The sequence below is a fragment of the Parus major genome, chromosome 3 (genome assembly GCF_001522545.3).
Source record: "Parus major isolate Abel chromosome 3, Parus_major1.1, whole genome shotgun sequence".
NCBI classification, from domain to species: domain Eukaryota; kingdom Metazoa; phylum Chordata; class Aves; order Passeriformes; family Paridae; genus Parus; species Parus major.
The window spans coordinates 97873231-97889534 of NC_031770.1; the positions used below are offsets into that span (position 1 = coordinate 97873231).

The 16304-nt window shown below is 41.1% G+C and overlaps 1 protein-coding gene across 6 annotated transcripts in view; it reads left to right on the plus strand.

The window, feature by feature from the left end:
* The first annotated feature begins 10747 nt into the window (after nucleotides 1-10747).
* Nucleotides 10748-16304, plus strand: part of ASAP2 (ArfGAP with SH3 domain, ankyrin repeat and PH domain 2) — an 86152-nt gene continuing 80595 nt past the window's right edge. For 4 of the 6 annotated variants that reach the window (XM_015620884.3, XM_015620888.3, XM_015620885.3 and 1 more), the window contains exon 1: nucleotides 10869-11073. In XM_015620884.3, coding sequence (XP_015476370.1) covers nucleotides 10948-11073 — 126 coding nt within the window. In that variant the 5' untranslated portion in view covers nucleotides 10869-10947. Of the gene's footprint in view, nucleotides 11074-11522; nucleotides 11596-16304 lie in introns of those variants that run through there. The other 2 variants (XM_015620883.3, XM_015620887.3) reach the window with 2 other exon arrangements.

Below are 16304 nucleotides of genomic sequence, written 5' to 3' on the forward strand. Positions count from 1 at the left end.
AATTAACTCCACTTTCTAGGTTTCCATAAATTTTCCTGTATAACTGTCTTAAAAATAAGGGCTACGTATTTTTATTTTCCAATTTTTAGTTTTATTTTCCTCTTTTTCCCCCTTTTTTCTTTTAGTACATTTATAGAAGCTGAAAATCTCTTTGCAGCTATGTTTATACCTTTCCTACATTTTAATTTTTTTAAAAGGAGCTGCCAGCATCTAGACTATTTTTTGTTTAAGTGCAGGAAACTAAGAATTTTCATTGGTAGAGTATACCTACACTGTTCTGATTTTGCAGTTGTATATGTGGAAAAATTAAAAACAGAGCAACTCAAGCCATAAGGATCACAGGTCAATCTGGGCAAATAATCAGACATCCTGCATTAGAGAACTTCCTCAATTTTCTTTTTTCTTCTTTTTTTATTTTTTTTTTTCCGGAAAGATAAGTATCATGAACCAAATCTCTACCTTTGGCCAAAACCAACTGTGCACTGTAATGGTTCTCTTATGAGCATTATCACAAGACAATAGCTTTGAAAACAGAGTGCTGTGTTGTCTGTAAGTGTAAAGATAATGAAAATATGTGAATGGAAATCATGTGATTTCCTTGGAATGCTATATTAAACCTCTTGACTGACTCTCATAAATTGCTTTGCAATTACTGCACTAATTCTTTTCCCTGGTTAGAGATGAAACAATGTAGTACTTAGTCAACAAGTTTTCTAACACTTAAAATGCATCAGAAGAAGTATCAGCTGCCTTCAAAATAGCATATGTGTTTTGAAGCATATACTGGAATTCTTTATAAGTTTTTGCAGATCTATTATTCTCCTACAGGACAAAATTAGGTTGCAAAACCATAAATATCAAATTAGGTTGCTTGCAGTTTACACCAGAGTAGCCCCACTTCAGAGGTGCTCAGAAACCACAGGAGGGAGTGGATTGCATCAGCTCTCAGCCTGGTGAAGATATTTTCCTTCACTCACCATTCATGCACGCAGCAATTGTGAAGCAAACCCTCGTCTCAGCTTACTTTGACCCATATGGACAGTCTAGTTCTGTGCAGCCAGATTTCCTTCATGAGTTGCTACTCGGGATGCAAATGCAGAGGAATTAAGGAGCTGCCTTAAGGCTCCTTACATGCATCACAGTAAGCAACTGTGCTGCATCTAAGCACTACTGCATTTGAATTCTTAACGGCAAGTTAGTTATTGCTGCTTATTTTTTTGTTTCCTTCAAACAATATTGTAAATGTTTATGTTAGCATGAATGAAGGATTAAAAAAATTATTTTTAATCATCTCCTACACACCAAGCAACACGCTGGCATATGATTTGTTTCACTTCATTGATAATATGCTCAGAGCCTTTTGTGCTGAGGCATGAAAAGTTAATTACTTGCAGCACAGGGTATTTATTACATTTCCTTGGGTTCTAAGTGCTAGTATTTTCTGGATGGATTATTTAAATGAATTTTTGAGGTAATATTTTTTGAGTAATATTTTTTGTTGTTATTTTAATGCACATCACCATTATGTACATTTTTCATCCCATCTGGACTTTAACAATGGATTGTTTTCTCTTTTTCCTTTGGGTACTGATGACACATTCTTTTAGCTACTGAGAACTGTGTGCTCATTACTACTTTTCACTATCTTTTATACATTAGATAGTGACACCAAAAGAAAGACTGTCAGATACCTTAAGAGAGTGAGTGTAACTCAGTTCAAACACGAATTAAGCTGATGTAAAAGGACTGAGCTTTGTGGCATCCAAAAGTCTGTACATTTCTACTGAAGTTCGTCACTGTCTGCCACTAATCCCACAAAGCTCAGTAGGGATCAGCTGCTGATAACACCAGTGAAAGGGGGTCTTTGTTACAACACTCTGGGTTTTTGTACATATTGAAGACCTTGTGAGCCTCATTCAGATTGTCTGTTACTTAGCAAACATTAACAGTGTGTATAATGCAGTGCTTCAGACAAATCTGTATTTTTTCAGAGTTTTTTGTGTTATTTCCATTTATCACAAATGCTTTATATACAATTCATGCATATGATTTAATTCTCTGTCCACAATAAATGCCTCATAAATAAACATTTGATTTTTTTGGTCTTCTCTTTAGTGACAAAATAATGGTTGCACTGATCAAGTTCAAAGCTAGAATGTTTTGCCTGTGGTGGATTTGTTATTACCATTATAATAAGTTGTCTTCAAAGAGTTAAAGTTGGTTCGCTAGTTATCCAAATTTTCCCTGTTTAATGAAATAATTTTGTTTCCTTAAACTACATTTAATAAGTAGTAAGGCACACTGGAAAATGAATACACATCTTGCTGTATTGATTTATGTTTAGTTCATTCCATTTTCTCTCTGAAGTCTACAAGCCTTTAGCTGCTAGCTAATCTATTCATTTCTGACATGCACATCTTTCTGCTGCCTAAGTGCCTGTGCTGTTCTTGAAACAGCCTCAGAGATTATTTAAATCAACATGCTTTGCTTTCTCACCTGTTCACCATTTCCCACATACTTTTATAATGTACTTCAAAACATTATAATTGTACTCTAGGAAACTCCTTTGTCATATTAGGTCTAGCTTAACACTGAAACAGTATTATCCAAGGATAGTCCCTACATCCATTGTCTTGCAACTACAGGAATGCTGCTAGATCTCCCCTGGAGTTCGGAGAGTGCCTGGTAGCAATTCCATACTCAGGGCTGCATTTTAAAATGGATAGATACTAATCTTGGGGGGTAATGACTCAGGTTGTGCATAGACAGGTAAGATGCAAGCAGTTAAGTCTGTGGTACTATGGTAAGTGTGATGAGAGTAGACCACACAGTTATTTTTAGATGACAGCAAAGGAAATAAAATTATGTGCTTAAAACACACAAAATGCTAAATTCAAACCTAAAAAGTGCAGAGTCATTGTGACTGAAGCAGCCAAAATTAGCAAAATGAGACACCAAGGCTGGTGAAAGTGCTAGAAGGCATGTCCTACACGGAGTGGCTGGGGACACTGGCTTTGTCTAGTTTGGAGCAAAGGCAGCTGAGGGGTGAATTCATTGCTCCTTAAAGCTTCCTGAGGAATGGACATGGGGAGAGAGGGAGGTGATGAGCTCTTCTCCCTGGGATGCAGTGACAGGACATACAGGAATGGTTCCAAGCCGCACCAGGGGAGGTTCAAACAAGACATTGTGAAGCATTTCTTTACTCTGAGGGTGGTCAAACACTGGAACAGGCTTCCTTGAGAGACAATCAGTGCCCTGAGCCTGTCAGTGTTTAAGAGGCATTTGGACAGCACCCTTAACAACATTTAATGTCAGTCAGCCCTGGCAGACAGGCAGGCAGAGAGATGGTCACCCTCAGTCTCACCCAGGTGAAACACTCTATATAGTCTATCCATACAGTCACAGTGCCATGCTATTCAAACTATGTCTTCCTGGTATAACTCCTCCACTGAACCCTTCTGCCTGAGCCTCCCCAGGCAGGGGTTGGCCCAAGCTGTACGGACACTGTAGGGTATTTCCCTACCACTCAGAGCAGCTGTGAGCAGTTCCCCCAGGCGGATGCAGGCCTATTATAAGCTCGTAATGCCAAATAGCTACATACAAGTGTCACTAGCTAAGAACACCTCTGGACTACGATTTTGTTCATGCAAAATTCAAGAGCAGAACCACTACTCTGTAGAGAGTTCCTTTCTGTACTGCCTAGGACCTGCCATGTCCCCTATCACCAAGAAGTTCTCCCACCAAGTAAACTAATTTCCTAACATTTCTATGGATTCTAGATCATCAGATGCAGGCAAGCAAAAAATGTAGCAAAGGATAGCCCCTGAAAGGCATCCAAGGCAGCTAGTTCATATAGTCATAGAATAGGTTTGGGCTGGAGAAGACCTAAAAGATTATCCAATTCCAATGCCCCTGACAAGGGCAGGGACACCTTCTACTACAGCATGTTGTTTAAAGTTCATCACTGCAAGATATTCCCATTCAAGGCAGTTGGTCTTGCATATGTTTGAAAAAGTGAGGACTTTACCGTACAAGGATAGAAGATGCCAGGCTAGTAGACTTATTTTTGTTTCCAAGTATATTCTCCACTTTAAAGGTCATCATATTTTATTTAGCTGACATTCATGAAGTGAAGTGTTTGATCTCATATGCTACACTCTTGATTGCAAGCCTGACTCTGGGAAACAAAATAGAGTTATACTCTTTTGTTTAAATTCTACTTTGTTTTGAGTCATGCCTTATAACAACAGGGAAACTTTGAATTTCCATGCTTGTTTTCCATGTCAAAGCCAGGTGAACTTCAGTCTCAGTTCTCTTTTTTGGACAGTCTTTGTCCACTGAGTTTAATTTCTTAGAGTTTTGTAGTATTCTAAGTAGCTTTTTCAAGACAGACCAATTCCAATTTTCTAAATTCCTCCGTGCTTCTGTGGGGCAACAGAGCACTGCTCTCTCCTGAACTTAGTTTCAGGAATCTGTCCTTTACAGCAAATTTATGAGAGGAATAAAGGTGCTTCATGTTTAACAAAAATACAGGCTTTTTTTTTCTGTCTAAAAAATCTTGAATCTGAGAACATTCCTCATCTTTTCATATTGTGCCCATGGTAACTAATGTCTCTTCATTCCTAAACACCATTCAGTTGCCTTCCATGTATGTGCTGTCACCAGAAAGTTTGCTGATCTGGTACTGAATTGTAATTCTTTAATTTCTCGAAAGAGAAATTACCTTATCTCAAGCTATATGTCAGAGATCTGACACAACAGAGCAGTGTATTGATTATGGTCTGGTGAGTGCAAAAGGGGGCCCACAGACTGCTGACCTTGCCTATTTTCATTGGTGATCTGGAGCCATAGGATCAGAATAAGATCAAAAAGCCACGTCTGTGTAAGGGTACCTCCATTGTGTAGTCTTTAGACACAGCTGAGCTGCTGACAGGAAGGATGTGGTTCAGCATGACCTGAGGCTTGAGAAGTGACCCTTCAGGATGTGCTTGTTCTCTCAAATCTTGCAACTGCAGAGGTATTTACAACTGCCTGGGTACTAGAAAGGCTGAGTTTCCCCCTGCAGATGTTACTCTCCTCCCTTTGTGTCAGCAGGCTGCTCTATGGCCCAGTGCAGAGACTGAATGGATGTGGTGGTTAGACATGGTGACACAGGGTGAGGGAACAGTCCAGCCAGGGGAAACACAAGCTTTGCAGATGAATGTTAGAAGAATCTCTCTGGGACTGTAGCAAGGTAACATCAGCAGTTGGTGTCCCTGAGGGCTTCCCATCTGACATGTGTTCCTGAGATGGCCCAGGGGTCTGAGGTTTGATCCACACAATACAGCGCAGCCCAAGGCTCTGTGAGAGGGGTGGCACTCGAGGGCATCCTGAAAGACAACACACAGCAGTGCACATGTTCATCCAGGGCATACCTTACAAATACTGTGACCCAAAGATGTTAATATTGAATTTAAATTAAAACATAAAGTGTAGCTCCACCAAATCTCAGTAAGCAAAATTCTGATTACACTAAAAGATGTTACAGACTCAGTCGTGTCCAGTGTCACCCTTGGAGTAGCAAACTTTCCCATTGCTGGTTTAAATAATATCTTTGGGGGGTTTTGAGGGAAATGGAAAAAATGCCAACACTCTTCTCCATGTTTTCCTTCTTGCTTTTGTCTACACACTATTTCAGTTACAGTGATGTTGTTACTGTTAATACTAGTCAAAATAAATCTTTTAAAATTCTCCACAAAAGTCTGAGAGCAATGCAAAGGTACATGATTTAGTAAGGGTGGGAAAAGCATACAATCACATGTGCTTGAAACAGATTTTTAAGTAGGCACCTCCAAATGCAAAAGAACCTGAAAAAATATACTTTTCTGAATTAACTTTTTAAATTTTCAGAATTTGTGCTTATTTGTATAAATAAATCTCTGGAAAGATCTATGAGAACAAATAAATGTTCAAATAGGAATTATTTTCAAGTTAATTCTAAAAGAGCAGACACACTTGCTATTATAAAGCTGCTACATGTTGTAATTGGTGTCATTAAAACATGAGTTAAACCTCCAAAATCATAGGAGAGATTTAAAAATAACCAGATATCTGTTCTTTTGGGGATTAGTACATTTAGAAATCATGAGAAGCCTTTCTCCAAAACTCCAAAACAAATTTTCGGAAGTGGAAGCTCTTCTGAAAGTGTTTCTCTGAACAATCTACACCAGGGATTGATACTTCATGGAATGAATGTAAGAATTGGGATAAAACGACAGAACCACTAATAAGGCTCACCACAAAGTGTTCTACTTATCTGCTATGAATTATATGTACTATAGAAATTTCCTGAGTTTAACATCCACCTGCCTGAAAATTGTCATCCAGTAATTAGCAGCTGCCAGACTACATTTATTTGCATGCTTATTTTTAAAGTTCAAAGATAAGAGATGACACTAATGAGATTTCTATGAGATTTTCTTGTTGTGTTCCCTCAAAACACCCTTAATAGAATTGACAAATACACCACAGAATCATTGTAAGTACTGAGTACACACAAAGAAGGTCAAGAAAAAATATTTCCTCAAACTATCTAAAGCTATCTTTTTCTAAAGAAAGAAATTCTGTGAAAAACCATTGACATAAAATAAAGATAGAGCAAATAGAAACAATATGTCATGGAGCTGGTCAGTGCAAGGCAATAATGACACGACTGCTGTGGGTTAAAAAAAACAACCTTACACATTTTGGGTCCTAGGCAGCTGCTTGAAGGGTCATCATATGCTAACCAGATCATCATGTTCTTTCCCTGCTAATCTCACAAGTCCTTTAGCATGGCCTCCCATTAAAGAGACATTAATTTTGCCTCTGATCCATGACGTTTACCTCCAACTCTGACATGTTAAATTTCAAGGACACAAAGTATTTTGCACTTTCTCTCATGCTGACCCTTATTCTTGAAATAATTCCCCCTTAAACAATCTATCACATAATCCTTCTTGAGAATTCTACTTAAGAAACATTTGGGCAACAGTGTGTGAAGATCATAGACTGTAATACAGACCAATAATGATCCAGTATTTTCTTATATTCACTCAATTGCCTTTCCTAGCTAATTTTAGACATCAGGATCTCCAGAGGCTGCCTTATTGTTTTGTTTCTATAGCACCTGGTCCTCAGTTTGAGTTCTCACTTAGTAGCAGTGATGCAAAAAAAGATTTTGACATACAGATAAGATTTCTAAAGGCTCAAAACCAACCATACAAATAAACAAAAGTATAAGAGAATCAGTTATTTTTAAATCTGTCTTTCTATTTTTAAAATCTGACATGTTTTTAACAGCACTGACTGATGTAACCATTAATGCTGTTGTGAAGTCAGTGTTGGAAGAAATGTTTATACAAATCAAGTATTCTGATTAATGGAGCTGCAGTCTGTCTGTATCCAGGAAATTTAAAAAAAAAGGAAGGGTCCAAAACCAGAACAGGAAGAGCCATGGTGAGGAAGCAAGCAGGAAAAACCTAGAGACAAAATAGTAGTACCCCATTCTGCACAAAACTCTTTGTTCACAGTTGTCTCATTATCAAGCCATTCCACTTCAATACTTATTAACAGGTTTAGAGAATGGGGTGTCGAAATTAAGTATCACTCATAAATACCTAAAAGCCAGAGTGTAGGGGTAGATGAGCCTGAGTGTTGGGACCAAAAAGTCTAATAATATATACCCCTGAATATAACAATGAAGGAGTAGAGAACCAGAAGAATAATTTATTGAGGTGTTAGAACTATAAAAATAATGGAAGGGCTGAAGAAACAGCCTTTCAGTGAGAGACACAAGACTTGCACACACTAATAAAAGTGTTACTGTAGAGTAATGAGCTGCCATGTGTCAGCTGACTCACAGTCACCACCTGGATACTCAGTCTGGGTTTGTGGCCAATGCAAAGCAGTTCAAATTAACTCTGCCCTCTTTAGAAAAGGGGAGTTTTCAGTTTAGTTTATCAAGAAATAAGCTGGGAAATTATTTCATGCCTATGTCCAAGAAAGCTTACAAGGAGAAAAGCCAAAGTACAAAATAGTTCCTTAACTACTGAAAATTGGAATAATAATAGCTGTAGATGCAATTAACTGATGTCCTAAAACACAACAGAAGCAGGGAATTCTCTGAACTGTTGAGTCTTGATCTCAAGCCTAAACAACTTCTAGAAAGTTTACCCAAGCACAAGTCTTTAGCTTCATAAAGAGATGAGCTAAGGCAAATTCAGTCTGTCAAGCAGAAAGGCCTTGCAGTTTCATTGGGATGCTAAATTTTTGAATCCATTTAAGTTAAAGATAGAAGAAGATCAGATACCGCTGCAATCATCTAACCTAACCTGCTGTACAAAATAAAATGTGTAGAATTCAAAAGCTCATTGTGTGATGGTCCTGTTGTCAGCTGGGGTAATGTCCTTCACAGCTGGCACAATCCTGTGTTTGGAATTTATTATTATAACACCGATTTAGCACTAAGTAGTGCTTACTCTAAATCAAGGACTTTCCATTTTCCCATGTTCTGCCTCCAAGTAGGTGCACAAGAAGCCAAGTAGGTGCATACCTGGGACAGATGATCTGACCAGGTCAGAGGGATATTCTGGACCAGTGAATGCTATGTTCAGCATATAGACTGGGGTTGGCTGGGGGTATCAACCACTGCTCAGTGATGGGACAGGCATTGGTAAGCGGCTAGTGAACATTGTCTTGTGTTTTGCTTGTTTATCTTTAGTCCTTTCTCTCTCTCGTTCTCAATAAAATTACTATTGTAATCATTATTATATTTTTTTTGTGTTTCCACTATTAAATGCTCATAGCTCAACCCACAAGTTTTGTTCTTTATGTTTTGATTCTCCTCCCCACTGGGCAGAGCAGCAGTGGTGAGTGTCTGTGTAGTACTTTGTTGCTTTGTACTGGGTTGGAGTTGAACCATGACGCAATCTCAGTTGTACATACTCCAATATCAAAACTGTGGATGCAACCACTAGAGGCTGCATGATTTGCAGATTTGTTATATGTTGCAGATTTACACTATATCTGATGGAAGACCTGCTGCAGAAAGTCAAAGTTCAGTAGAGTTTTCCTTTCAGACTCCAAGTTTTTCATCCCCTTGAAAATACCAAAATAAATATGCCACACTGGAAGATACGGTAGGCAATTTAAGAATGCTAGTGTTTACAAAGTTTGGGTAGTAGTGTGACAAGTGTTGCTTTAAAGGTACCACCATCAGCTGATGCAAAAATGAAGATGTAAGATCACACACTTTTGGCAAGAATGAAGGTACTCAACTATACTTACTTATTATGTAATGTACGAATATAGACAAGACATTTAATGCATTAGCAGCAGAACAATGTAAACCTTTACATGCCATAGTAACAGATCAGGCATAAGTATTAACAAGGAGAGTGGCAAAGAAGTTAAAAGCAAAATAACAGTGGTAACTTTCATTGGAGAAAATAAGGAATTATTAGGATGAGAAGACTATTAAGAGTTAAAAAATGGAAAGAACATGCAGATGGTCCCTGTTCATTCATTTGATTTACTACAACCAGTAAAATAAATATGGTTGACAAGCCTTATTATTTATGCTAAAGGATCTAGCAAGGATTGCAAAGGGCAGTAACATCTGGGCAGGCCTACAGTTATTTATTTGGACACTTTACAAATGTCAGCAAGAGTACCTGCCTACTTATCTGAATTCCCTGAAGAGTTTTAAAACAGAGTAATAAAGAATCACTTATAGAAAGCTAGTAACTGTATCACCAGAGGGGAGTGAAAGAGCCACAGGAGAGTTTCTGGGCCAAAATACAGACTCCTGAAGCTTTCTGCAGGAGTCAGCCCGAAGTCCTAAGGGCTTTGAGGCAAAAAGAAACCACTGCCATGGGTCGCATTCCCGTATTCCCAATGCAAGCAGCACCATGCTCGTTCAGTGACATCTTGCCTGTGTCTCTTCTGCTGCGTCAGTCACAAAAGCCACAGCTCCGGCTGAGTTTCACCCTTTTTGCCTTGAGTAATTCTTGCGGCTTTATACTGAAGAACAAAGCACCTCCTATGATAGCTCTTATTCCTTGAGTACAGCAAAAGCTGTCTAAGAATCTAGATTTAAACGTTACTTAGCCTAAAAGTATTTTTGCACGGACCTCTTGAGAACGACAGCATTTCTCTTTAGCTCCCTCGAAACTAGACAACGAACTTGTGAAACAGATTCAACTGTTGAAACATAGATTACGAGCTGTGAGGGAACTGTCCTTGCACCTGCGGGCAGACCCGGAGGGGACAGTGCAGAGACCTGTCCTGTGGGCTTCAACCTGCTCCCCCTCGCAGCAGGCAGGCACTGCGCCTCACCTTCCCCTGCCCTTGGGTTTTTGTTGTTAAACACAATCCGAACCACACGGCTGGATTCGTCCTGCTTGTCGCTGGGATTACCCAGCCGGCGCCTGCCACCTCCTCTCCCCTCGGGGCTCGGGGAGGACAGACTGAGGGAGGGAAAGAGGGAGGGGGCCGCCATCTTCTCAGGGCGGGCGCCGGTGCCGAGTGCGCGGCTGCAGGTCCGCTCCGGGGGCTGCAGGGGGGTCGCTCGGCCGCGCCCCCGCCCCGCGAGCGTGAGAGGGAGCGAGGGAGGAGGAGGAAAGCGAGAGGGAGAAAGCGAGCGGGAGGGCGGGGTGTGGAGGCAGCTCCCGCGGCTGGGCGTGTGCCCGGCCCCCGGTGCTGCGTGACCGCGCGGGAGGAGCAGGAGGAGGAGTGTGGGTGCGGGGAATTTCCTTGTGTGGCGGCGGAGGAACAACACCGCTCCAGACGGCGGGGCTGCGAGGAGGGCGCTGCCGCCGCCGCCGGTTGCCGAGCGATGTGAGGGGGAGCCCCCCCTGCGCCCTCCCCTCCCTGCCCCTGGAGCCGCCTGCTTTCCCGCTCCCTCCCCTCGCTCATCCCCGCCCCGCCATGCCGGACCAGATCTCCGTGTCGGAATTCGTGTCCGAGACCAATGAGGATTACAAGTCACCCACCGCCTCCAACTTCACCACCCGGATGGCCCAGTGCAGGAACACGGTGGCGGCCATCGAGGAGGTGAGCCCGGGCGGGGGGCGCGGGGCGCGCAGCCCTCTCTGGCCTGGCTGCAGAGAACAAGGCGCTACCGGCGCTGGCTCCTGCCGCTCCCTCTCCCGCCCGGCCCCGAGCAGCGCCCTCGGCTGCCGCTCGGAGGAAATGGGGCTCGCCCGAGTGGAGAGGGGAAAGAAAAGGAGCGGGGGAAGGGCCGGGGCGCCGCTCCCCCGGCCCGCGGGGCTCACGCTCCGCCCGCCCCTCAGCGCACGGCGGGGCAGGGTCGCCCGCTGTCCTCAGCTGGGGGAGCCCGAGCCGTCGCTTCTCGCTCCTCCTGACGCCCGAGGAGCCAGCCCTGATCCGGGCGGTTCCGCCCGCTCTCCTCGTAACTGGGGGATGGGGGGGAACTTGAACTCTACGGTCTCCTCCGTCAGCCTCTTCCTTCACAGCGACACCTGAACCGCCTTGGCCTCGCCAGCTGCCGTGTGGGGTTCGACTTTCCCTGTTTGTCCTTTCCCTGAGTGTGTGTCCGTCTGCCTCCGGGCACAGGTGGGATTTAATCCGCTTTCCAGTTCCCGCACACAGAAATTTAAACGCACGTCCCCCGGCCATACGGTTTAAGGCAGCCTTCCCTGAGGATCCGCTCCCTCAGGCCATGCCCGCCCTTCGGTGTGCGGGATCCCGAGCTCCCTCTTCCCTGCCTCCTCCGGGACAGCCGGGCTGCGGGTGCCTGGCGTGAGCCGCTTTTGTCTCGCCAAGGGCCGGGTGTTTCTCGGTCTTTAAAGATACTCAGGACGTGCTGTTGAACCTGATGGTGAAAGCCCACCCTTCCTCCCACGGGGGATGTCTGCCAGCTCTCGGGAGAGGGAGGCTCTTTTCCCTCCTGTTTCAAATCAGAGGGAAATCTGGGACAGGTCTGAACACAGTGAGAGCACATTCCACATCCCAGTCATACATGCACAATGAAATGAGAAGCGTCTGTGTGTCTTGACTCTAGCAGCTTCTCTGAAGTAACTTGTAGGAGGGGGGACTCTTACTTGTGCTGCAGATTAATTTGCTCCATCTACCTGTTACATCAGTTCTTACAGTGTGTGTTTAGTTGATTTGTTTTGCAGTAAGCATATATTTAAAAAAGAGCCTCTTCAGCAAAAAGAATCTTGTCAATTGTTGATGTCCCTTCTTACAAAAGAACTGCCACTAGCAATGGATTATTAACGTGTCTTAAGTGAACAAAACCCAGGTTAGGTGTTTAAACACCCTTTTCAGGATTTTCCTGTTTTGCCAGTTCCCAAAACCACTAAAGCAAGGAGTTGAATTCAAAATAATCTTGTTCCAGAGGTAATTTTCTGCCCTGCAAGCTTGCACTTAAATGCCTGGATTTAATTATGCTTTATTAACCCGATAGTCTTAAGATCAACAATTCTGTAACAAAGACAACGTCTTCCTGAATATTTGTAGTAATGAATAGTTTTAATTGCAAGGTAGAACTGCTTAATAATTGATTAATACAAGATCGAAGTTGGTATAAGCATTTGGGTAAAAAGCAGTTTTGTGAGGTTTAGAGATTTTTATTACAGTTCTGAAAAAAATTTGTTTTTTCTCTAAGTTGAATTTAGTGGATTGATATTTGATTTTTAATGGAACTCGATCAGAACATTAAACCTTTCTTAGTATCTGCATATTTCTGTATTAGTTGTTGTCTGCTAGCTTAGTACAAAATTATCTTTAGTAAAAATGATGGTAAAGAATGAGCCTAGTAAAGTTTGCAAGGCAGGAGGTGAGAGATTGCAGAGACTGGCAGTAGTTGTTAATAGTATTGATCTATCTGGCACTTCTGGCAAAGTATCAGCAGTTCCTGCCTGTTTGTGCTGCTGTCTGAAAGCATATGTGGAAATGACTCTGAATCTTTTCTCTGTGATATGTCAAGAGCAACAAATACATTTTCATAGTTTAAAATGATGAAATTTTTTTTCAGGCTTAGACTTCTTTGGTTCGGAAATACTCAGGTCCTTTAGCATGATGTGTCTGGTTTTTCAGGTTATATGTGATTCACGGATAAAAAGCTGTCTATAAATTGTGTAATAGAGAATTCAGGACTCAGCACCTTTTTTCTGGGAGGCTGGGCAAGAAGTCGTTCATCAGCTTGTTATGAACTAAAGCTTATTAAAGAATGTATCTAAAAATGTTCAAGGAATACAAAGAATCTGTGCATTTCCAGTGGCACTGGTAGCTTTGGTTTCCAGAGCACACTGCTCTCTTGCAGCAGGCAGTGTAGTTCTGGGAACTAGGAAGTCTGGCTGTGTATGATTGAGGGAATGTGTTACTTTAAAGCAGTTAATAGGTAAGTTGAAACTGGCTGACTGCTGACTTTGTGTATGCATTGATTTGAACAAGCGTGTGTAGGAGCTAGTTTATTAACTGAAGACACATTTTTGCTTCCCAGGATACTGTATACATTTATTAAGTCAACAAATTAAGTGTTAATACTGATACTTAGATGATGTGTCTTTATTGCTACTCCCAGAAAACCTGGTTCTGGAATGGAGTATTCAGCTGCCTGCATGAAGCCAGCTCTAGCCACCCAAGTCTGGTGCTCACTTCAGAGCTGGGGAAGCAGTGCAGAAGCATAGGAGAGAGAGGCTGCTGTGATTTGTTAGCTTGAGCTCAACTGTCCAAAAACACAGATGTTTTCACATCCTACTGGGATGTCTTTTGCACTTAACATTGCTCACTACTAGTTTTGTGATTCTATCTTTGTTAATTAGCAGGTATCTAATAATGTCTTAAAAGTTTAGTTAATGAAGCATTCTGTGGTGGTGTGGAAGAGGCTTGTTAAGTGAGGAAATCATTAAGATGCTGGACAATTAAAAGTGTATAATTTATCTGTATATCTTTGTGAGCAGTGGTATTGCCTTGGATTAATCTGAACTTGGATTAACTGACCTCTGTCAGTTTCACAATATGGTTAATTCTTAGTACCAATGGAAAATTCTTTCAGTTTTACTGTTTTATGTGGTTACATACACTGATTACAGACCATGGATCATGGTTTTTTGAGATCACCAGAAACACCTGCATTGCAGTTTGGGAGCTGGTGCCTGTTGAAAGACTTGCAGAAAGAGCAACTGATTCTTTGTTGAATCTGTTTCTTTGCTCTCAGTAGTGGAAAAGGGATTAGGAAAGGCATGCTTGTGGAACACAAAGTGATTTCAAAGGAAAAGGAATCATAATTTCTGCATTGCTCTCAGATTAGGATGTTGCTTAGAAAAATGTTGGGAATATTTAGCTTCTTCTGAAACAACATTATTAGTGAGCAGTACATCACAGGCCCTTACAGGTTACTGTTTAATCTTTACATGTGTGATAGTGACTATGATTAAATAAGTTTTAATTGATACAGTGCAAAGCATGGTCACATGACTGGGGGAGGGGTTGCTTGAAATCAGTAATCTGGTTTGACAGCTGCAGCCTTTTTAATTGTCTTTTTCTATTAAAGGTCACAAGATCTAAAAATTTGTGGTGACCATTCTTAAACTATGAAAGCTTAATCTGATTTCAGTACTGCTCTTACTTAGAACACACGCTTCCCTCTTTTAATTTAAATTTTAAGTTAAATAAAATAGTCCCTAAATTGTAATGAAACCTGCAAAATGGTTCTAGCAACTGTGATAGTTTTCAAGATTTTTAGAAAGTAGTTTAATAAGTAATTGAATGACTAGAATCTAATTGTGCCACTTTGTTTTGAAGCATGGGTTAAGTTTTACAGTAAAGAGTGGAAATGAAGTCTGTATTTCTGTTCTGACTGTTTATTGGAGTACAGTGCTGAACCAAGTAAGCAGGACAGGGAACAGTATTGCAGGCTAATATGTAAAAAGAGAGTAGCAGACAGTCCCTGTGCTGGAGACATTTCTATCTAAGTCAGGATTGAGGGACAAAATTTACCCACCTACTTAAACTTCACTGCATGCGCAGATTTCCCTATGAAGGGAGGAGTATGGAAACATTGTGAGAAGTTCAACAGGTTACTGGAACACCTCCACAGCATAGTGGCACTTGCCACTGGAATAAATGTGTTCTAAAAGTAGAGAGGACAAACATGGTGGAAATATGTAAAGTGTGCAACCAAAAGAAACAGTATAGTGGTACCAAGGATGGTTTTAGTTCTCTGGATAGAAATAGATTGTGCAGCTTACAGCCGATTTAAAAACCACTCTCGAGGAATTTTAGTAAAAGCTGAGGAATTCATGTTAGAGGCACAACTTGTAATTTCAAGTCTCTACTTGCCTTTGTTTTGTAGGTCCCATTCCATGATGATCATACCTCAATAATTCTGTTATTTTACACTTAAAAGGATTTCTTTTTTTAATTTCCACTTTTATAAATGTAGCATGCAATTTCTGTATCAAATCCTTATCTTCCTCACTGTCATTTATAATGCAATTTTCTATCAGAAATGGCAACATCTTGCCACCTAAGACAATCCACAGTTTTCAACTGGCTTGGAGTGGTGTAAGGGATCAATGTTTATTGAATTTCATCCCCTCTTGTATAGTACACTTCTGTAATATATTCTCTTCACAGAACCAACATTTTGGTTCTGTGAAGCTAACAAGGGGGAGATGTAATAACAGCTTGGTCGGGTGGGGGAATGTGTGTCTGGATACATGGCTGTACCTGGATATTTACTTTTTGCTCACTACATTCATAAGACTGGATTCCGTTTTCCTATTGTTGCTGATTGTGCCTTGCATTTCAAAGTTACATGAAGAGGGTGTTTGTGTAGTTTGAGAAGCAGTAGGAGGTGTCATTTACTGTAGTGCATTTTGAGATATTTACTACAGTTTCTTGTATATTTCTTTTTAATAAAATATGCCCACTATAGCAGGCTCTTTAGTAGAATATATTTGCACACTTTTCTTGTCTCATTACTAAATGCACTTCCATAAATACATGTTGTTTAAAACTTTTTTTGTGTTCCACTTCTGCTTCCTTTCTGGAATCATGATACTCTGTCATCAGCATCCAAAGACGTTTCTGGAAAAGCCATTATAACACAAAAGGCATGATGATTTCAAAAGGAGTGTGGGAATTGTTTTCTTTTTGAGAGGAATATAGAGGATGAAAATTGCGGAAATACAGGAGCTAAACTCTACATCTTCAGCTGGAACTTTGTGCATATTTTCAAGTAGTTTAAACCTTAAGCCTTTAAAGTCAACTTGCAGTCAGTTAAAACAATGTCAAACCACAAAAAAAGATTT